At 49.1% G+C, this 23,854-nt stretch overlaps 2 protein-coding genes across 2 annotated transcripts in view; one reads left to right on the forward strand and one right to left on the reverse strand.

The window, feature by feature from the left end:
• Positions 1-23,854, reverse strand: part of HIVEP3 (HIVEP zinc finger 3) — a 381,869-nt gene that overhangs the window by 310,777 nt on the left and 47,238 nt on the right. The window lies entirely within an intron of this gene.
• LOC122226650 (proline-rich protein 3-like) lies at positions 19,689-21,464 on the forward strand. The gene has a single exon (XM_042950182.1). It carries the CDS (start codon positions 19,733-19,735, stop codon positions 20,297-20,299), a length of 567 nt encoding a protein of 188 aa, XP_042806116.1. The 5' UTR covers positions 19,689-19,732; the 3' UTR covers positions 20,300-21,464.

Genomic DNA, 23,854 nt, shown 5'->3' on the forward strand with positions numbered 1-23,854 from the left:
TTTCTGCATCGCCAGTGCCTGGCACATCGCAGATACTCAGCAAATGCTTGTTGAAAAGCAAATGAACAAATGAATGAATGGAGAGAAAAAAGAAGGAGCAGCTGGGCAGGAGAGGGAAAACAGGATGGATGCCCAAACGCCAAGATGCCAAGCGGTGGGTCGGGCAGCTCTCGGTGACCCCACTGCCAAGCTGTCAGTGTGAACATCATGGTGGTCCCGCCTGCTGGCTGACTGGGGGACGAAACACTGGGGGCCTGTGAACTCCGAGTGGGCCACCAGCTTCTCCGAAAGCACTGCGCTGAAAAGCCCTTGCTGCAGCCAAAACAGAGAGGCTGAAAACACGGTGATGTGCATACTCTCACGTGAACAAGACGTGCGAAAGCGAAGGCTCAGTGTGCCACGGGTACTACGTTCCCCACAAGGCCCACCTTCTGTTGCATGTTACAGACATTTTGAGGGAGGAAAGAAGGGTTTGCAATTTGGGGGTGCAGGGGAGAAAGAAAGGAGTCATCCGGCCAGAATTCTCTGTTTCTAGACAGAAACTACCTCTCGGCTGCCTAGTCCACAGCTCCAAAGCTTCGGGGAGGGCACGAGCAAGCTGGCGTGGACCCTCAGCCTCCAGGAACGCTAGGAAGGAGGGAGTGGTGTGCAAGCGGCCTGCGTGGAATGCCTGGGGTTGCAAAAGAAAAGTTATTTCAGGTTCAACTGAGTTATAATTTATTTTTTCTAACTGATCATTACTGCTGCCGGCTCTATAAATAACCACCTAGGGAGTCTGCTTTTCTGCTCCCAAATCCTCAAAAAGCACTGCCAGGTTCTCTGTGGTTTCTGGCCTGCCAAGCACACAGCACATTTCTTTTCTGCGCAGCCCTTCAGGGAATCCTTCTGCAGCGCATGCCAAGGAGTCTGCTGAGCTCTGCCTTCCCAGTCCAATTCCTCTCCCTGAGACAGGCCACCCAGCCCTCCTCCCCCATTCCACAACAGGCCTCACTCCCGGGACGCGGGAGGTTCCCAGGCCAAGGTCCCGGCTTCTCTCTGTTTACTCTGCTTCAACCCAACTGCAACCCTCGATGCTCCGAAGACATGAGTTATTTGTAGTACAGAAATCTAGCTACAGCATCGCTCAAGCTCAAGCCAGGAAAGGAAAGGAGAGTTAGCCTGAGAGTATCACCAGCAAAATGTCAAGAGTCAATACCGCCCCAGGAAGGATGGCTGTGGTCTATATGAAATCCATTTAAATTACTTAAAGAAGAATTGTTCGAGCATGATTCAGTTTAACCAAGTACAGAAAAGGAAAAGCACATTCTTGATGGTATTCTGAAGGATATGTGTGCTTACGTGCTTTCTAAGCACATGGAGTTTTCTCTCTAAACAGAGGACCTAGAGAGGGGCTGATGTTCAGAAAGACACCCCACACGCCAGGAGCTGGGTCTTTCATGCTCATTGTTCTGTCTCGTCTTCACACCATGACGGCATGGTAAGCCCATTTTGTAGACGAAGGGTCCAAGAAAAGGGACTTGCGCAAAGTCACGCAGAAAGACAGAGGCAAGAGTGGGATTTAAGCCCAAGCTCACCAGACTCCAGAGCCCACGTTCTTCTACTGCTATGCCGAACGCCTCTCTAGCTAGAAGACCGAATTTAAAGCTGTGTTTATTTTTCTAGTTTTCAGATTACTTTTGCCGCTCAGAAAGCCAGGACCAGGGTGTCTGGGCAGCTCAGTCAGTTAAGCATCTGACTCTTGATTTTGGCTCAGGTCATGATCTCATGTTTTGTGAGTTCAAGCCCTGCATTGGGGCTGCTTGGGATTCTCTCTCTCCATCTTTCTCTGCCCCTCCCTCACTCATTCTCTCTCAAAATAAAAAATAAATAAACAAACCCACAAACGCTTAAAAAAAAGAAAAAGAAAGCAAAGACAAGTTGGATATTTAACCACAGGTCATTAACAGCCATATTTGAACTCTTCAGAAATTAACCTCTCTAACTAGTTAACTGTGAAATCTGAAGTACTCTCTCTTTCACCATCTATTAGGAAAATTACCATAAGGGCTATGGTCATTTACATTGCTTTAATGGTCTAAAAATAAATATTTGGATAGTTTTAAAAACAATAATTACTAATATTATTACCAATTATCAATATTACCAAATTTTCACATTATTCAACCCCCCAAGGCAGGTTGGATATGCTTTGATAGCATTCTGTGCTCCGTAAAGAGCATTTATAACACCACATTGGAATGGCCTGTTTCTTCATATGATTCTCCTTCTAGGCCAGTGATGCCCAAAGTTTTTTGGCAATGTGCCCTAGCAGTAAACATGTAAGTATACCCGAATATGGGCCTATTTATTTATTATATTCATACTCTATCATTCATAAAAATAGAAAGAAAGGATGATCTATGCATGTGTGCCTGTCTACCTATGTATCCACCTGTCTATCCCATTTGCTTCCTTCCCCACAGTGGATCGTCTCGTCTTCCACAGCCTCCAACATGCATATCTCACTTTGGAGATCACTGCTCTAGGTGATGTGCTCACCATCCTTCATTGATTCATTTTCCCCCATCTCCAGTAGCGCTTACTGTGTGCTGGGGACTGTGATAGGTATTGGGGACACCAGGGTGAACAAGAGGACAAGGAACACGGTTTCCACGGAGCTTACGATCCAGTGGGTGAAACGATGCCAGATAATGTCAGATGGTAATAAGTGCCACAAAGAAAACAAAACAAGGTGACGTGATGGGAGTGATGAAGAATGACTGTGGAGGTGAGAGGATCCTAGCCACACCAGACTGGGAGCTCAGTGAAGGCCTCTATGAGCTGCATGATAAGGACACCACCATGCAAAGATCTAATGGGAGAGGGAGTGTTCTGGGCAGACAGAACGTCAAGTGCAAAGGTCCTGAGGCAGGAAAGAAGGCTTATGTGGCTGGACTGTAATAACTGGGTGATTCTGAGGATTAAAGCCACGTGCTTCCCAGGGTCACAAAAGGAGTTATGTAAAGGACTGAAAGGGTGCATATGGGACATCAACATCAGTTGGAAGGATGCCCAGCACACAGTTGGCATCAATAAATGGCAGCCCTTGATGTCTGTTAACTTGTTTCTCACTGCTACTCCTCATGGCACAGAAGTACCAGCTTAGAGGGGCGCCTGGGTGGCTCAACTGGTTAAACATCTGACTCTTGATTTCAGCTCAGGTCATGATCTCACCATTTGTGAGTTCAAGACCTGTGTTGGGCTTGCTTGGGATTCTCTCTCTCTCTCTCTCTCTCTCTCTCTCTCTCTGTCCTTCCCTTACTCTCTCTCTGTCTCTCAAAAAATAAACTTAAAAAAAATTTTTTTTAAAAAGGAAGTTCTATACCAGCAAGGTCTGGCCAATTTTTGACCCTACTAATCTTGAACAGCTGTCACCATGCCTGGCTTACTGGAAGAACTCAATGAAAATTTGGTAAATGGGTGAGTTTTAAAATGGGTAAAGGCTACAGAAAATGAGAGTTGGGCTAAATATAAAAAATAGATTTTGTAAGCAAATTTTTTCCAATTATAATAAATGCCAAGTATATTAAAGAAGTCTTTGATATTTTAAACAGAAATGGGAGAGTGTTCTACATTCCCCTTAGCACATATTTTCTACTTCACATGTCTGTTAGGAGAGGGAGTGGAGCATATGGGTTAAGAACGTGTGGGTTCTAGAGAGGTCGACCGCCCGTGCATCCTGCCTCTACTCTTAACCATCTAGATCATCTTGCTGGAGTAACCTGCCTTCTTGATGGCTCAGTTACTTTATCTGTAAAGTTGCCAAAATAACAGGCCTACTTCGTAGTAATATTGTGAGAGTTGAGTTCATTGATATAAAATGTCTAAAAAGTGCTTAGGATGTGGCACTATTGACCTAACCAAGCCCCCACCAGAGACGTGGCTACCTCTTACCTTACATCAGAAGCATCACCACTAGGAATATCCTTACAGCTTAACCCCTGCCACACAAACAGGATTCTTTCCTTAAAAGAAAGCACTAGATGGGGCGCCTGGGTGGCTCAGTCGGTTAAGCGTCCGACTTCGGCTCAGGTCATGATCTCACGGTTTGTGGGTTCGAGCCCCACGTCGGGCTCTGTGCTGTCGGTTCGGAGCCTGGAGCCTGCTTTGGATTCTGTGTCTCCCTCTCTCTCTCCACCTCTCCCCTGCTCACGCTCTGTCTCTCTCTGTCTCTCAAAAAATGAATAAACGTTTAAAAAATAATAAAAAAAAAAGAAAGAAAGCACTAGAAAGGCATTGTCAAGTCAAAGAATATACGAATTTTAAGGCTTTCAACACACAACAAGAAATGGTCCAGCTCCTCAAATCTTCATCTACACTGAGTACTAACCTTCGAGAAAATCTTCACCAATCTGTTAGGAGAAAGAACACCTCATTGCTTTAATTTGCCTTTCTTTAATTACCAGGGACATTGAACAGTTTTTCATTTGTATTGCTTCTCTTGTGAACCGCCTGTTCACGTTTAAAAAAGAAAGTCCGTTTTAGTAATTAGATGCAGGAAGAAAAGACAGCTTGACATGAAACCCCCCACCAATGGGAAGGGTCAACAGGGCTGGATGGTCGTGCATCAAGGTATGTCTTTACCTTGCGGAAAGCTGAACTATGTCAGCTCCGAGGTTCTCTGCCGCCCTGGGATTATTTAACTCGGGTCCAGACCAGCAGGTAAGCAGGAAGCAAATCTGATAGAAAACAAACTCTGCAAATCGACGGCTGGATCCTGGGAACCTGCCAATATCAGTGGCCTCCATGTTTTCCAAAGATGTACCTGAGCTCTAAATATCCTTCGTGAACCTCTGCATAAGGACGCCCGAGTTATTTCAGAAGGAAAAGTCAAACTGGCAAGGCTATGCCTCCAGTAGATAATTCTGGTAGATGATAGTAGAGAATTCCTGAAGTCTCCCCCTTGACAAGATGTGAAACCTTTGGGGCAGGGGCACAGACCAAATCCTGTTACAAACACCTTCACGCCCAAGGACCATGTAGCACAGAGGCTTCCAGGCTGTGGCCAGCGGCCCGTTTACCTCAGCCTCCCTTGCTTTGCATTCGGCTTTGGTGCAATCACTTGCCATATAACACTCTCCTTATCCCTCTCCCCCACAAGTATTTACACTGTAGTTTTCTCCTGAGCTGGTCAAAAGCCTGTGAGGACTTGGGGAATTCCACTGTGTTTGTAGGAAGCAGACACCTGGATTCAGATTTGCTGGTTGTCTGCTCTGAGAGAGCTGTTCTTGGACGAGAAGCGGGACTGAATGTATCCGAATCCTACAGCCAGAATCCCGCAGTGTTTTCAGAGGACCTTCGACATTTTCACTAAGGGGATTTTTACCCCCTAACATCTCCCCCATTTTGGCTGCCACAGCTGAAGCTTCTTGCTGGCTTTGGCCCCACGGGCATCACGGCAGTTGGAAACAGATCTCTTAAGTTACTACTCTGAGGGAGCAGTCACATGTGGGGTGAGAACCTGGCAGATTTTCCTGTGGGCACACCTTAAGCACACAAACCCGACACAGTGGAGCAAAGAGAAGAACATCCTCCAGGAGGGAGGCGGAATCAGACTGAGGCAAAGCCAGGACGAGGTTCTTGGCAACACGAGTGAAACTCCAAACTACGAGGGAAGGGGCCTTATTGCCAGCCCCTTAGCACACCCCTCAGATGGGGAGTGGGGGCGGGGAGAACTACATGCTGTGCAGAGCTCTGCACACAACCCTCAGTCACAGGCTGATTGGCCAATGACCCCGAACAAAAGTCTGCCTCCACCCTTGGTCGGGGGATCGCGGTATAGCCGAGGACGCAAAGTCACTCTGTAGCTTGCTTCAACAGTAGACCTCAATCCCTGCAAAAGAATTTGTGCTGCAGTGGGCCAGGAGCTCAGGCTGATAAATGCAAAACCTCCGTGCTCTATGCGGAGGGCTCGTGATTCAACCGAGCAGATGAGATTCATAGTAGCAGCTGGCAATACAGCACCTCAGGAGTCAAAGAGAGACCCCTGCAGTGGGTGCCACTAGAGGCCCCAGAGGGCAGCTGGCATAGTGAGAAGGCCAGCCGACCTTTACGGGGAAATGGGGTTGTGTTCCACGCTGGAGGGCAGGGAAAGTCTGGGCAGGTGGATCAGAAGGGAGCCTGCATCTGGGGGAGAGAGGAGACTGAGACAGCAGCCTGGAGGGCAGAGCATGTGGCCTGTGCTCTTGGCCCCGGAGGGCGTTTGCGTAAGGAAGGCAGAGATGGAGAGAATGCAATAGGGAGGAAGGAGGCCAGATTTCAGAGAGGTCTGAATCCCACACAGAGAAGTCTGGGCTTTATCCAATAAGCAGTAGGGAGCAGTTGGAGATGTGTGAACAGCAGATTAGCATAATTAAAGGAGAATCTTAAAGACTTGAGCTTTTTGTGGGGACTCCGAAGAGGCTAGGGATATAGACAAGAACATTAGAAAGCTTTCACAATGGCCCAGGCTGGCAGTGGCCATTGCTGGACCACAGTGTCAGCCATGGGAGAGAAAAAAAAGACATCTGCAAGATACCACAAAGCAAACATGTAAGGGGCATGGAAAACTGGGTACGAGGGCTTAAGGGTGAATCAGGCAATTCACAGCTGGTGGCTGTGAGGTGAAGGCAGCATTGTCAAAGGTAAAGAAACAGGTTGGAGCTAAGGTGGTAAGAAGTGACCCGTTCAGACTGCGACAGTAAGGGCGGTTTTACAAGAGCCTGAAAAGGCCAAAGGCCCAAACATCCAAAAAGCAGGCATCAACTGGAAACAGGAGGCCACGGGATGAAGCTTTGTAATTCCGTTAAAGGGGATTACAAGCACAGCTGAAGTTCCAGCCAGCATCATTGAAACAGCTGTCTGTCCAAACAGCCAGTTAGTATGGATTCTGCACACCCCTCTGCCTCTTCTGCTCTTGATTTCTTCCCTACGAGTTTATCGGACCACAGGCTGATCTCAGCCATCGAGAATGGGAACGGGAACACTCAGAAACCCAGATTTCTAATCCTCTCTTCTGCTGAAGCATGGTGGAATTTAGTGATTCTCACACTTAAGCAGAGGCTCACTGCTCGGTGCATAAGTACTGAGTCATTTCTTTTCTCTTCCTCCCCCTCCCTTGTCCCTTGTCCCTCCCATCAGTTGTTCCTCTTCCCCCCACTTCCTTCTCCTCCTCCTCCTCCACTCCCCAACCCCTGCCAACATCCTGGCATGCATTTTCTCCATCACCTTACTCTGCAACTCTCCACATTTCCCATTCCCTCCCAGCCTGCCTCCTACCTGTTTAGAAATGCTGGGAGTCCAGGAGGTGAACCACAGATGTACCCGGACAGAGGACCACAGATTTCAACAAAGACAGGCAGCTAGTTGTGAAAGGAATATTGAAGGCAAGTCAGGAGTCTTGAGTTTTCAGAGTCAGGCAAGGGAATCAGATAGAGATCCTTAGAAACAAGGGGTCTCATGATTCCCCAGCTTTGCTGACGTAGACACAAGTGTTCTCACTCCACAGATACAGACGGCAGATAAGCAGCTCCCTTTCAGAGAGGTAACCCCAAGTGCATGCTCACAGCTGCAGTGACTCTGAATGACAGTGGGAGGGAAGGAAACAATGAGTGCAAAAAAAAAAAAAAAAAAAAAAACAAGAGGCAAATGCTTAAGGTGGAATGGATGTGAACAGTCTGAAATGCACACCTCCTCCAGTTCCTGGAAGACAAAGATGAGTCAAACAGAAGCTTAATTTCAGAGGCGCTCCTCCTCCACTTGTCACACACATTCCCAGACACAGAATCATCCGTCCCTGTGTCACCCAGCATCTATAGCTACCAGCCATGGCCTCCTTGTAAGGGAAGCTGGAGGGTCAGATCTGCTTCCAATGGGGCCCAGGGCCCATGTGGGGATGCTTCCAGTGACCTGAGGGCAGGAGAGTGTAGGGAAGAAGCAGAGAAGCTTGGTATTATGTGGCTCTAAAGAAGGAGCCAAGGATCAGCCGATCTGCACAGCCTGGAATCTGTTATTGTTTCCAGTTTCCTAGACAACCCTGTCTAAACCAGGTAGAAATCTGAACTCCATCTCAAAGAATAATATAGGCCCTGGGAATGGGACAAAAGAGGAAAGGCAAAGGGTCAATGCTGTGTGCCACTTCAGGGAATGGGGACAGCAGGGGACATGAAGGTCTTCTTAATGGAAGCTGAAATCCCATTAGGCTCTGTGCTTTCCATAATCTGGCATTTGTGGCCAAGAGAATGATTCTAATTCTGGTTCACTGGATGGGGATTTGGGTTACACAGGTGCATGAATTTGTCAAAACTCATCTGTGCATTAGACCCCGGAAATTCTGGCTCTCCCAGTTAATTGATTATGGGACCCTGGATGAGTTCTTGGACATTTTGTAGTCCAGGAGGCCCCTTCTGCTAAGCTGAAACTAAAATCTACAACTGTAAGAGCTGATTATGGCTGGAAATGGGCGGTACATCCAGGTTAAGAAGGGCCATGAGCGAAGCTAAGAAGAATTTCTGAATGGGATTAGCTGTCTGCAGAAAAATCCCCTCCCCCCACCCCCAGTTATCCATCCTGGAAAAAACTTTGGAGAGGTGAAGATGCCATCCTCCACATCAAAGTGGCCAGCAACTATTCACTTTGCCGTGCTGCCTGCTCCTTCACGTCCTCCAAGCTCTTTGGCTCGAGATCTCCCAGTGGTCTCAAGATCAGGGCATACAGCTTTCTTCCCTTCCTTCCAAACTCCCTTTGCATCTATGGCACCCTGGTCAGGTAGCAGGAGCAGGGCTCTTGGTGGGGGGATAAATGGTTCAGGTGGAGGGTGTGCCATGTACATTGAGAGCTGGATGGCTGCAAAGACCCAGAGGCTATAAGAGCCAGACAGTCATCGCCCCCAGCCCACTTCTTATGGATAAGAGAATGAAGATCCAGAAAAGCGGTAGAACTTCTCACAGTTTCTAAAGCCCCCCCAAAAACCAGAACAGCGAAGTGGCCCATGGCTGTCTTCAGGCTGGTCCTCTCACACTGAAGCATGCCTGCTTGTTCCACAAATAGGTCTCTGATGGGTGACTCTTGGACAGAAGCACCGGATCTACCATAAAGAGGCGCTGAAGCGTATCTGGCAAACGGTCTGGCTCACCTGCTTCTCTTCTCAGAGGGGCTCTGAGACATGGGGAGGACCTTTGGAGATACAGAATGGAGCAATCGTGGCTGCCAGGATGGAAGGGAATTCACGGAAGACGTCTGGATGGCGGCTACCCAGTGACACAGCTGAGTGGCGGCTGTCCCATGGAAAAACTTGGGATAAGAAAGACTATCAAAGGAGCATCAGATCCAGATTGCAAATTGCTTTAGCAGCTAAAACAGGCATAAAGATCGAGTGACTCACTCTAATCCAAGGGGTTTATGCTTCAGCACTGGCTGCCTCTGACTCTCACCCTTGACCCAGCCTATTCATCAGTATTTTGATAAGCAGATTCCCTTCACGGAGCTACTTAATCTGGGTTCCCAGAGAAGTCTTGCAGAGATTAATGAGAGCACCGTGGCTCCTGCCAGCTTCTGAGGCCGGGGCAGTTCAATAGCAAAAGGGAAGGGACTTGTCGTAAGGTGCACAAACTTTCCCATCACTGGACTTGACCCCACTAGGGGTTAGCTCAGGCATCTTTTCAATTTTGCTACTTGGATCTATTTTTTTTTTAATCTACTTTCTCCTTGGAAATGTAAAGCCCTTGCTTATATCCTCCTTGATGCCAGCTTTTAGAGCCATAACAGCATCTGGAGCTAAACGCAGATTAGGGGCAACGGGGTAGGAACTACAGGGACAGACAGGAGACCCGGTACCACCAAGGGGCACCACCGATGAGGTAGGCCTTTGTGCAGCCCTCCTGCCAAATGCCCTCTGCCTGTAAACCCTTAGACGGTCGTGGGAGAGGAAGCAACGTCCACTGGAACCCCAAATCCTGAGGGCTCACAGAGGCACAGCCAGGCCCCTGCCCTCAGCGGATGACCACCTCCCCGACTGCAGAGATGATCTCTAGTCTTGGCCTTGTCATTATCGCCTCCAACTATCTTTAAAGAAGGGCACCTGGGTGGCTCAGTCAGTTAAGCATCTGACTCTTGGTTTTGGCTCAGGTCATAATCTCATGATTTCATGAGTTCGAGCCCCACGTCAGGCTGTGTGCTGGCAAGGGAGGGGCCTACTTGGGATTCTCTCTCTCTCCATCTCTCTCTGCCCCTTCCCCACTCGCTCTGTCTCTGTTCTCTCAAAATAAATAAATACACTTTTTTTTTTTTTTTTTAAGGGCTACTCTATGTGCTGTGTGCCCTGTTAGAAATGACCGGGGGAAATCGTCTGGATTATACTCTGGAGAGATGGGAATTTTTTTAATGCAAAGCAAGACATGACCAGGGAACTTCAGATTTGCATTCGGTTTGTAAATTGTTAGTTAGGAGTAAAATCAGATTTAATTAGCTTGTAGGACCTTACATTTGCTGTAAGAAAAAGTCACGAAAATTTAAAATTGACGGCAATGGCAAGGAGGAGAAGCGGTGGCAGCAGCTTCAGCTATGGCTAGTTTCCAGATTAACAGCATTTGCCTATTACAGGGAGGTCAGGATTTGGGAGGGGAGGGGGGGGGGGCGCGGCTAAAAACAAACAAAGACACACCACAGAGTTCTGAGTTCACAAACGGGCCCGAAGCACTTAACAAGTCAGCTTCTAAGGCTTTTTAAGACAGAAAAGAGCATCAAAATCTGAGCCCCTCCGTGCCTTCCCTCCCCTACTGCGACCGCAGCTGGTGTCCCAGTCCTGCTGTCCCTGAATAGACAGAGAGGTGGATAATGACCCAGCCAAGCTGAAGTTCACCCCTGGAGGCAGATCCAGGCTGACATTCCAGGACTCTTGAGTCCCCCTGACATGGGCAGTTCTCAAAGGATGGGGTGCGGATGCCTTCAGTCTGTGGGCTGAGAAGGTGGAGGATGGACAGGTCCACAGGGCGGGGGCCAGGCTCCAGCCTCTCTGCCCAGGCCACTGCTCACAGAGCCTGGGTCTTCACTTAGCCCCAGGGACAGGGACACAGTGGAAACCACGGGTGCCACCACATCAGCAGAAGGAGACAGTAAGGCCCTCCCTTCTTCAGCCAGAGCTGGAAGCCAGAGAGGTCAGGCTGACCTGCAGCTCTGGGTCAACCTCGGGCCGGCCACTGCCTGGCCTGCCTCCTGACCTCTGGATGTAGCGCGGCCTGCTCTCCACGGCAGGCCACTTGCCAAGGTCTCACAGTGAACTTGGCTGCTCCCTGTGGGATTTGCTGGCTCTGGACCCACAACCAGGCTGGAGCAGAAGGTCAAGTATATTTGACAAGGTGACCCCTACCCCCTACCTCTTCTTTTCTTTTCTCCTTGCTGGCTATCTTCCCTTCTCCAAATCAGCCTTTTCTTGGATCAGTTTCTCCCTGACCTTGGCTGATCTCTGGCATGCTGGGTGTTTTTCCAAGGAGCACAGCTGGCCCATTAGGCATTCAGAGGACATGAGGCTGGTCTGTTCCCCCAACAAACCGCCCTATACAGTCGGCAGTGTCAGAGCACAGGTCACCCAAAGAGCTGGACAAGACTCTAAATGTCCCAACTCACCACACACGTCCTGCCTTAAACCCAGACTCTGTCCCAAGGGAACCCGTAACAGAAACCTCTGAGTATTTCAGACCCAACAGGCAAAACCATCACCTTCAAAGTTTATAAAATCTATTACTCTGTCGTCCCCCCAGGATCCTCACAGCCACCACGATGGGGAGCCAGATCAGGCCTTTCTGATCATTCAGTCTTTAAGTGGCTATGGAGGACTTTCCCTCGTAAAAAGGGTGCTCAGCAGGGACTCCAGGGAGTGTGCTGGTCTGCACCAGCATTCCCGGACCAGGAATCCACCCAAGCACCATCTTCCAGAGACTGGCATGAACTGGGGCGGATGGGCATCCCCGTCTTGGTCCCAGTTTCCCCGGCCATTATCTGCGTGCAGCAAGCTTTCTCTGTAAAGGGCCAGACAGGAAATATTTTAGGCTTTGCAGGCTCACACACTGTCTCTGTTGTATATTCTATTTTTCTTTGACTTTTTTTAATGAACATATTTGGAAATGTAATAACCACTCTTAAGTTGAGGGGCTGGACCCAAACAGGCAGCAGGCGGATTTGGCTCACGGGCAGGCTGCAGTTTGCAGACCCTTGGCACCCAGAAAGAAGCTGCAACATTTTTGGTTGGTCCCCACCAAGCAGTCCCTTGCCATCTTCCCTCCCCCGGCTGACACCTTCAGACCCTCCCACATACCCAAGGACTGCCCTTGACATTCTCCAGCTGCACTTGGCCCCAGGGCAGGTCCCTGCTCAGGCCCCAGGAGGGCCTGCCCACAGCATGCATTTCATTTCACTCAGCATGTTGTGCACATCATGAGCCATTCTGTCTTGCTTGTGTTCAAGCCGAGATGTACAAGGTCCAGATGGCCGCGCCCTGCACCGTGAGGTCTCATCTGATCATACTTGTGTGGTTGTACCCACTCGACTCCCCGCCATGGGGGTGCCAACTGGTCAATGGCCTAACTTGGGTTCGTCCTCGTCTGTCACCTGTGCAGTACAGGGCGGACAGACCAGGGGGCATGGCAAATCCCATCAGTTCCATCTCAAAGCACAGCCAGAAGCCAGTCACTTGCCACCCCTCCACTGCTGTCACCCAGGCCACACCACTCCTCTGGGGACCACTGTCACAGCATCTCATCAAGGCTCCCTGCCTCCATCTCTGTCCTTCTCTATCTCCTTCCCAAAGGCCCCAGAGGCTTCCCAGCCCATGCAAAATAAAGGCCAATGTCTCTAAACAGTAAAAATAAACCCAGCATGGTAGATCCTTCCACCGGCCTAAACACCTCCCGGGCCTGCACTGGCCACCTGCCAGGCCTCACCTCGAACGTCCCTGCCCTGGCTGATGCGAACTCTAGCCACACTGGCCTCCAGCTTCTTTGTTTTTCACCCAGCTTCTTTGTCTCCTTAGCCCTGATCATCAATAGTTTATGTAATTTTTCATGAGTTTTTTTTTATTTTTTTTGGTCTTGTTTTTTTGTTTTTCTCACTGGAATATTAAATTCCATCAGATAGAGGTTTGACTTCTTCAGTAATAAGCACAGAGTAACTGCCCTGCAAATGCACAAATATCTAGAATGCACAGGGATAGGGTCCCCTGCTGGTGGGTGACAGATGGCAGCATTGCTGTGACAAGGTCCCCATTTGCACTGGGATACCTTTATGCAAATAAACATCTTGCTGTTAAGGCCCCTGGGGGGAGGGGTGCAGATGAACTAACAAACAATGAAAACAGATATACCCCTGGAGCCAACAGTCTCAAATTGTTTATATTCAATCCTAAAGGAGCGTCAGATTTCAGCCAAACTAACCAATTATCCGTGGGGAAAAACAAGGGACTGCTTTCAGGTTTAGAACATACCTGCTCATGGCTCCTCACTGCTCACCACAACCACCCTGCAGGAACGGAGGGAGGAAAGGGAAATCACGGGCTTTGGTGGAGGGTCTAGGCTTTAAATCCTAGCGCTGCCTTCACAAGTACACTGATTCTGGGCGTGGGACCAAACGCTCTAGGCCTCAACTTCCTCATCTGTTAAATGAGGATACTAAGACTTATTTTATAAGATTGATGAAAGGCTTATGTGAATAATTTTTTTAAAAAACACAGACAGCTCTTGGCATAATGACTCAATAAACACCAATTTCTCCCCTTCTGCCAGGAAACTAAAATTCAGAATGTCAAATGACTTGCCTGAGGTCAGAGGGCTTGCCCCACAGCAAAGCTGGGGCTCCAACCCATGGTGTACGTTTTTTCCCCCCGGACTGCAGCCTCCTGTCTATTCATGTCCCCCACATTACACACTGCCTGGGTCAGGAGCATAAAAGCAAGTGTTGGCTCTCCATCAACCTGCTTGGTGAACTTTGGAACAGGGCCTTCTGGCTTCACTACATGACGCTACATGGGGTTGGGGGTGGGAGGGGTCACATCTCAACACTGAGAAATCTGATTGTCCAAAGCAAGGGATCAAAAAGCTAAAAGAATTCAGCTGCCCTGTTTGCTAATTGTCCCTCATATATACAGACGGAAGGGGACTGCTTCCCTTTCCCCAACAGATGAACAGAAAGCACACTCAGTATGAGTAGGGTGCATCAGGAAATCCCAACACCAGCACCTCCCCCACTCCGAGGGACACAGCAGAACCCATGCAGCCACTCCTGAGATCTGATGTCAAAGCAGGAAAGCTGCACTGAACCCGAATGCTTCCATGGAAGGGATCGGTCTTTCCATACACAAGTAATTTTCTTTATGGAGCACATGTATTCAGTAATCCTACCCATAAATTTTTATACAGTGAAAGTGCTTTTTCCATTAGCTTTCATCAGGAAGTTGAAAATGTGTTCCTCCTGGAGGAAAAAAAAAAAAAAAACCAGACCTCAGACATTATAAAAATGTAAATTATTAAGGAACAAACCTTTTAGGTGACACATTTAGAGGACAAACAATGAGGAGACAGCCCAAACAATGTCTAATTTGAAAAGAAACAGAACGCAATGTGTGTGGCTGAAAGAGGAAAAAGCTTCTCCCAGGATACAAGTCCTGAGTCAAGGGTCTGAGGTCACTGACGGCCCAGACTTAGTGTCCCTGCTGCTCCAAGAAGGGGGGGCTGCTGCAGTCCTGATGGTCACTGGCCACCCACCGCCACCCTCACCTGCTCTCGCCTCAGACCTTAGCCAAAATGTCACTTCTCCAAAGAATGACTGGGCGGTGTTTCCTTCATTCTTTTTTTTTTTTTCAAGTTTATTTATTTTTGAGAGACACAGAGAGAGACAGAGACAGCATGAGTGGGGGAGGAGCAGAGAGACAGAGAGAATCCCAAGCAGGCTCCTCCCTGCCAGCACAGAGCCCAATGCAGGACCGAATTCATGAAACCGTGGGATCATGACCTGAACCAAAACCAAGAGTCGGACACCTCACCAACTGAGCCACCCGGGTGCCCCCATTCCTTCATTCTTTGACTCACTCATTCACCAATGACGAGTGAGCTCCCACACTGGGTCAAATTTTCCTCATTACTCTCCACTTTCACTTTGTAACTAAATATTTACACGTACAGGACTCTGAGTTACTTTCCATCGCCCTCACGAGTTCCATAAAGACAGAGATCATATCTGGTTCATCTGTCATTTTACGCCCAGCACCTGACACAGTACCTGGAGCACAGTAGGCATTCTGTCAACACCTGCTGAACGGATGTACAAGTCCATCGGCGAAAGCATTCAAAAGCCCCGTTCATACTCTAAAGTTGCAAAATGTGCCCTGCCGTCTATCTCACACAGCTACAAATGACCTCACAATCAACGGGACTTCTAAATTTAATAAAGGAGACTTACTAATTTGTTTATAAATGTATTGATAAACGTATAATCGAAAACAATAAGATGTAAAGCAAAAGGCCGAGAATTCCTTTCTGCAGGGGCAGCTCTCTGGTATAGGTCAGAGGACAGGCCCGTGGGTGTCATCCTGTGCTTGGCAGAGGTAGTAGAGAGTGCTGGTTAAGGGCAAGGTGGGTGGAGACAGACTGCCTGGGTTAGGGCCTTGACCCCTCCAGGCGTCAAGACTAGCTGTGCAGCTCTGGGCGAGCTACTTAACCTCTCTGTCCTCCAGTTTTCAAATCTGTACGTTGGGAATAATGAGACTATTAAGTAGGGAAGTTGGGTGGGGGTGGGGGGGTGAGACAGGTGACGGAGATGAAGGAGTACACTCGTCGTGATGAGCACCAGGTAATGAATGGAAGTGCAGAATCACTATATATTGTGCACCTGAAACTAAGAATACACCGTATGTTAACCAACTGGGATTTAAATTTTTTTTTTTAACGTTTTATTTATTTTTGAGACAGAGAGAGACAGAGCATGAACAGGGGAGGGGCAGAGAGAGAGGGAGACACAGAATCGGAAGCAGGCTCCAGGCTCTGAGCCGTCAGCCCAGAGCCTGACGCGGGGCTCGAACTCCCAGACTGTGACATCGTGACCTGAGCTGAAGTCGGACACTTAACTGACTGAGCCACGCAGGTGCCCCCCAACTGGGATTTAAATTAAGACTTTCAAAAAAGAATACTAACTTCAGATGATCGCCTTAATAATTAAATGAGTTAGTACACACGAACTACTCAGTAGAACGGTGCCCTGCACACACTAAGAACTCACCGAATATAGTTATTTTTATGTTCCAGAAGAATGAGAACAAAGAAAGGCCAAAACCAAGGAGTCGGACATGCTTTCACTAAGTTCCCACGCCACTCAGACCAGATCTCCGAGATTTCCTATTACCGAAACGGAATAACTCAAGGGCAGGTAGATGATTTGTCTGCTTCAACTTTCCAGTCTCGGTTGCTGGATTAGTTCGCCAGGGCTTCCACCGCGAAACACGACAGCCTGGAGAGCTTAAACAACAGGCATTTATTTGTTTTCTCACAGTTCTGGAGGCTGGCAGTCCAAAATCAAGGTGCGGGCAGGTTTGGTCTCTCCTGAGGCCTCTCTCCTCGGCTTGCAAGTGGCCACCTTGTCACTGTGTCCTCAAATGGCCTTTCTTCTGCACACACATCCCTGTTGTTGTTCCCCTTTCTTACTGAGGACACCAGCCCTCTTGGACGAGGGCTCTACCTCCTTGACCTCGTTTGACTTTGGTTACCTCTTTCAAGGCCCTATCTCTAAATCCAGCCACGTTGGAGGTTAGGATGCTAATGTTTGCACTGGAGGTGGAGGCGGGACACAACTCAGTCTGTAACCGCTGCGTTACCCACGAAGCTGCTTCAGCGCTGTACCCGTGTGAAATTAAGAGCGGCAGCAAATGAGCCCTCAACGCGTCCCCAGGCCTGGAGTCTGATATTCGATTTCATACATCTCACAGCACCTAGCACGCTGAAAGCACACGTTTAAGGCTTAGAAGATGCTAGTGGATTGCTCTGTAATAAATACTATTTAGGGCTGAGCAAACTGCACACATTCCAGAGTCTATCCATCTTACTGTCCAGGATACATACTAAGCCCTAGGAGAACAGACTGCAGAAGCGTGGACGAGTCGCCTGATGACCCTGAAATTAACTGTAACAATTATCTCGGAGACCTTCACGCATTAAAGGGACAATGAAAAAGTGGACGCAGACTCCTCCTGATAATGAATCGGATGATGAATATGCTTCCACAGAGGCCAGGGTCAAGCTGATCTGCTGAAATAACCAGATAGGGGGATGATTTCACTATCTCTGTAAAACACTGTTCCAGAATCTGTGCCGTATTTGACAACTAAATCGATAAAACAACAGCCTTATCAACGATTTCACAGAAGCCTTCAGTGAGTCGACAGGAAGGACTATTGGTGACAGACAAGAGGACTACTTCAAGAAGCCCCAAGTCCTCAATGGCTAATAAGGCAAAAACCCTGGCAAATCAGTGAGTCCGGACTGTCAGCCAGCGAATCCCTCCATACTAACTTTTTAAAATGTTTATTTATTGTGAAAGAGAGAGAGAAAGAGAGAGAGCATGAGAGGGGGAGGAGCAGAGAGAGGGAGAGAGAGAATTCCAAGCAGGCTCCATGCTGTCAGTGCAGAGCCCAATGTGGGGCTTGATGTCATGAACCATGAGATCATGACCTGAGCCGAAATCAAGAATCAGATGCTTAACCATCTGAGCTACGCAGGCGCCCCTCCTTACTAACTTTTTCAAGAAAACTTTTATGTTCCATTTATTACATTCTTTTGTTAAAATCAACTTTACTGAGGCATAACATATATAGTAGAACTCACACATTTCAAATGAACAGTTGGATATTTTTTGACAAATATATACACCCAGGCAAGCATTATCCTAAATCAAGACACAGAAATTTCCATAATGCCAGAACTTTCCCTTATCCCCCCCGTTCCTGGTGACCCCTGGTCCTACCTTCCCCAATCCCAGCACAGGGCAATAGATTAATTTTGACTATTCTAGGATTTCATATAAGCGAAATTATACAACACACACTCTTTTCTATCTGGCTTCTTTCAGCATAATCCTTAGAGAACTCTCACCCAGCACTGTCTGTAATCAGCAGTGTATGCCTCTTTATTACCAAGTTGTGTTCCAGAATATGAGTGGACTTCAAATTGCTTACACGTCCCCTAGTGGATGGGTATTTGGGTTTGCGATGATTCCAGTTTTAGACTATTATGAATAAAGCTGTTATGAATACCCATATGCCAGTCTTTTTTCCAACATAAATGTTCATTTCTCTTGGGTAAATATTTAGGAGGAAAATTGCTGGGTCATGCACGTAGATGTTCAACTTTATAAGAAAATGCCAAACTTATCCTGAGTAATAGAAATCATCAATAGACTCACTATTTAAGTGCTTGTTAGAGAGATTTTTTAAATAAGAGAGGAAACCAGAGTAGGCAAGGAGGCAAGTGCATCCAGAAACACATCAGGACTGTTTTGCTGAAGGAGCCGACAGGCACTTCCTGGCCCAGAGTCTTGTCAGGACAGCTTCTGCTGGTCACCCCCACCCCGTGCCCACCTCACCCGGGGAGAAGGCCACCTTTGTCCCACCTCAGTGGTCCTCTGCTCGCTCTGTCTTCAGGGGCAGTCCTGACTGGCCTGTTACTGGCAGAATTCTCCAGGAGAGTCAGGACGTGGGGACATGTACCCAGCTGCCTAGGAACTCTGGTTACCAGGCGCCACTGCTGCGGCAACATCAGGCCACGGAGCCCCTCACTTGGCGTAAAGCACCTGGAGGGGGCATCCCTCTTTCTCCCCCTTGAGGGGGGCCAGGCAAAGCTCATGGTAGGGACTCCAGCATCCTTCTCTGCCTGTGGGGAACCAGTGCAGCCCATGTGTTAGCCAGCCTTGCCCAGAACCCAGCACTTCTCTTCAGAACATGGGGGGGTCCTCGCATCCTGCCTTCGGCTGAGGCCAGGAAGTGTCTCATGCGATGTCGTGCTACATAACTACCATCAGAACGAAAAAAAAGCAAATCAGTATGTTTACAACCACATACCTATGTTATTTCAGAGGTGCTCATTCTTTCATACAAGGTAACTTCCCAAGACACCAAATTGCAATTTGATACATTTCCATTTTCTGGATTCTCGCGGACGTGTTTTTCACACTAGGCCTCATCTCGTTTTCTGAAAGGTAATAAACTCCCCTTAAAATCCTTCCAGAACTCCCTATCATCTTCAGAAAGTTAGAGGAGAAGAGGACAAAGAGAAGAAGGGGGACTGCGATTCCTCAAAGGCAGGGAATCTTAGGGCTTTGAAGCTTTAACAGAAGTTCAGGAGCTGGGTGCTGAGCGATGAGAGATCAAATGGTAGGGTATGGGCAACAAGGAACTCTGGGAACATGGGGAAGCTTCCCAGAGCTTCTGGCCCCAAGCCCTCACACCGGCCTCACTCTGGGGTCAGGAACCTCCTTCCCCTCCTCTCTGCCCCTCTACATCTGCCCCCGACTCCGCTCAGGAGTCATGATACGACCCCAGCATCACCGGCCTGAGCTCGTGACAACTCAGGGTACAGCAGACTCCTTGGCTTCACTGAAACCATCCTTTCTTGCCTTAAAAAGTGATCGGGAAGCCCTTCCTCACTACCCTCCAAATCCCGCTGCAGCCATTGCCGCAACCACGATGCCGAAACGAAAGAAGCAGAGTCAGCAGCAGCAGCCGCCACTGCAGCAGCCCCCGCTGCCAGAGCGGGAAGAGACTGGAGACGAGGAGGATGGGAGTCCCATAGGACCACCCAGCCTTCTGGGCCCTCCCCCCATGGCCAATGGAAAGCCTGGTGACCCCAAGTCAGCTCTTCACAGAGGTCCTCCAGGCTCAAGGGGACCAATGATTCCACCACTGCTGAGTCTCCCACCTCCTCCCCGGGGCAGAGGCCCAATTCGGGGGGGCGTAGGCCCCAGATGTGGCCCATATGGTCGTGGTTGGTGGGGGGCCAATACTGAACCTCCTTTTCCTGGACCAGGCCATGGGGGTCCTTCCAGGGGAGGCTTTCACAAAGAGCAGAGAAATCCTCGAAGGCTCAAAAGTTGGTCTCTTATCAAAAATGCCTGCCCACCCAAGGATGGCCCCCAAGTTATGGAAGACAAATCCAACCGCCCTGTCTGCCGACACTTTGCCAAAAAGGGCCACTATCGATATGAGGACCTCTGTGCCTTCTACCACCCAGGCGTCAATGGACCGCCTCTGTGAGACTGTGCCTTCCCATCCAGGCTGGAAGGAGCCCTCTGTGACCTAGCGGCCATATATTTCCCTGTGGCCCTGTGATGGCTACTGTGAGGCTGTTCCACCCACCACCCTCAGTCAGTGACACCCACCCCCATCTGTCACTTTCCTGTTTGGGGTTCAGAGTTGTGTTTCATCACTGGTGCCCAGTGTATGATCCAGCCTCCAGAGACTCGCCTTCGGGACCCCATCTTTGCTCCCTTCAACTGCCTCCTGGATCCTCTTCCCCCTCACCAACTGACTGCTGAACAGGAAACCTCTTTGGTGCTGTTTCTTGTGCATCTGCCCACCCAGCCCCCAGTACTGCCCTCGATTCCTGAGAGCTCTGGAGCAATTTCCTACCATTCCCATCTAGCTGCTTAAATCCTTTTTATGTGACAACCCTTACCCCAAAAGTTGCCAGTTGCTCTGTGAAACTCACCAGGTTGACCTGGGGTTGAGTATGGATGACTGGTGCAGAGATACTTCCTGAAAGGCCACTCTCCCTGCTTTTGGATTTTGTAGTTTCTGCGTCAGTAGCATGATCCCCACCGCTCTGGTCTGTGATCACTGTGCTTTGTGAAACTGTGCATCCCCTCGTACGTAGCCTCTCTCAGTGTCCGTGGCATCTTTGTGACTTCCCAACACTAGAGTAAGTTTTTCTGCCAAAACAAGTGAGACTCGGTGCCCTCTAGACTTTCCACACCTCCCAACGTGGGAGAATTGTGAACCTTTCTGCAAGACTGCCTCCCTGGTCTCCCCATCCTGGTGTCGGGTTTTCTGGGTTTGACACAAGCCCATGAGATGTCCTCTAAAGCTTCTGATGGGCAACCCTGTCTCCTCTCCAGCCCACTTTAGTTAGACTATGTCATTGTGAGGCCACCAGCCCTTTCGTCTGAATTCTGTGAATCTCCACCCGGCCTACCTTTGGGTGGAACCTGGACAGTACTGTCGCCCTCGTCTAACCTTCTTCCCTGCATCCCTGGCACTGGTTGTTTTCTGTGAAAACGGCAGTGAACAGGCTCAGTTTTGAACTGGCCCTGAGGAAATGGGTCAGGAGTTGTGTGGGCAAGAGGGAAGGATGAGAGCCGTTGGAGAAAGAATGAATTTTTTTTCTTTTTAACATTTTTTTATATTAGTAATAAATGCAGTGGAAACAAAAAAAAAAAAAAAAGTGATCGGGAATATAGCTAATACTCCTTGAAGTTCCATTAGCACAGATATGAGCAGATCACAGAAGCCTATTTGCATTTTTTATTCTTATTTACTGGGTTTTTTAAAGGGGAGCCAAGAGAGGGAAGAGGGAACAAGTTTACTTGCTGGGATTTCACCTGGGATGATTGTCGGGAAGGCAAAACAAAGGCCTGAAGATTGCCCACCGATTTCCTCTTCCTTAGGGGATTCTGCCTGGTGTTGGGCTTGGCTGGCTGGAACACAAATCTGTAAAGAGATGAGTATTCTTCTTCCTCGCCTGGTGTGTCTGCCAGTCAGGGCCTCAGAGACAGGGCTTCCCGGGGACACAACTGCACGCACAGCAGTGCAGACTGGAGATGAGGCAGCCGCCCAATACCCCGCTGCTTCTGCGGAGGGCCAGGCCAGAACCCACCCCCCCCATCCCCTCCCGCCACGGCCTTTCCGTCTCAGCGACTGGGCAGCGGCAAGGAGGACACGATTCTAGAAGACTCAGAGAGGTCTCATGTGAGAAACACTCAGTAAGCCCTCCACAGGATCCTCTAGGAAAACAGCTGCCAGCGACTGCAGAGTCATTCAGTCCAGCTGCTGGTTTTACAGATGACAACCCAGAGCCCCCCTGGGATTCAGTCAGTGGTTCCCAAATGCCAGTCCTTGGGGACAGGAAGCTCCTGACGTTCCCCCACCCGGCCGCCTTTTCCTCTCCCAGCCTTTCCACCACCACCTGGCCGCTCACACCCAGATCTGGAGACCATCTTGGTGCAGCCGACTGTGTCCTGTTTCCCACCCCATCTGCCCCCTACCCTCTCTGCCCTGCTCTCTGTGCCGGGGCCAGCCTGGAAGGACCACATCAATGGGACCCTGTGCCCTGGTTTCCAGCCAACAGGGAGATCACAAGAGAGACGAGGGAGGGAGGTGGAGAGGTCAGTGAATTCATGCCCTAGCTCCCTGCCCGCAGGGGAGAGGGCCAGAACACCGGCCTGGCTTGACCTTCACTGAAGGTCGCTGCTCCCTTCAAGGGTTCCAGTAACAGCCCCCTCTCTTCAGCCCTTCCGCTGTCTGGCAACATCTGCATGGCCATGAGCCCCAGCACCAGCCCTGCCTGTATACACTCCTATGTACCCTCTGAGTCGGCTGCTTCCCGTTGTGACCCTGACTAGGATGAAGCACTGACCCCTGCTACCACTGCCCTCCGTGTCCCCATCTTCCCGCATCCCATCCTCCTCAGCCTCTCCGGCCCTGACCGTTTCGAGAGTGACCTGACTCGGCCCCGGCTTTCCTCCTGGCCTCTCCTCACCTGCCCTCCCCTGCTGCATACCGAGGTAGGCCACGAAATCTAAATCAAATCACATCACGCCCCTGCTTAAAACCTTGCAACGGCCTCCATTGCACTCCCAGTAAAACCAAAGCTCCTTTTTGAGGAACCTCCATCCTGTTTTCCGGAGCGGCTGCACCAGTCTGCATTCCCACCAACAGCGCAAGAGTGTTGTCCCTTTTCTCCATATCCTCGCCAACATCTGTTGTTTCCTGAGTTGTTGATTTTAGCCATTCTGACAGGTGTGAGGTGCTATCTCGTTGTGGTTTTGATCTGCATTTCCCTGACGATGAGTGATGTTGAGCATCTTTTCATGTGTCTGTCGGCCATCTGGATGTCTTCTTTGGAAAAATATCTGTTCGTGTCTTCTGCTCACTTTTTAATTGGATTATTCATTTTGGGGGGGTGTTGAGTTTTAGAAGTTCTTTACAGATTTTGGATACTAACCCTTTATCTAATATGTCATTTGCAAATATCTTCTCCCATTTCTGTGGGTTGCCTTTTAGTTTGGTTGACTGTTTCCTTTGCTGTGCAGAAGTTTCTTATTTTGATGAGGCCCCAATAGTTCATTTTTGCTTGCCTCAGGGGACTTGTCTAGAAAGAAGTTGCTATGGCCAATGTCAAAGAAGTTACTGCCTATATTCTCTTCTAGGATTTTTATGGTTTCAGGCCACACATTTAGGTCGTTCGTCCTTTCTGAATTTATTTTTGTGTATGGTATAAGACAGTGGGCCAAGTTTCATTCTTTTGCATGTTGCTGTCCAGTTTTGCCGAGTGTTGAATCGCTACATTGTACACCTGAAACTAATACTACACTATATATTAACCAGAATTTAAATAAACATTTTTTTAAAAAAAAAAACAAAAAACAAAGCTCCTCACCTGGCTCCTGAGAGGGCAGAAGACCTAGGCTGTTCTTTGTGGCCTCCTCTTGGGCCCTGAGCTAGCTCCAGCAGCCACATGGCTTCCTCTGCCTTCCTCCTGCCCCCAGAGCTATCCTGACCTCACGCATGCTGGTTCCTTTGCGTCCCCCCCCC

Source organism: Panthera leo, chromosome C1 (genome assembly GCF_018350215.1).
Source record: "Panthera leo isolate Ple1 chromosome C1, P.leo_Ple1_pat1.1, whole genome shotgun sequence".
Classification (NCBI taxonomy): domain Eukaryota; kingdom Metazoa; phylum Chordata; class Mammalia; order Carnivora; family Felidae; genus Panthera; species Panthera leo.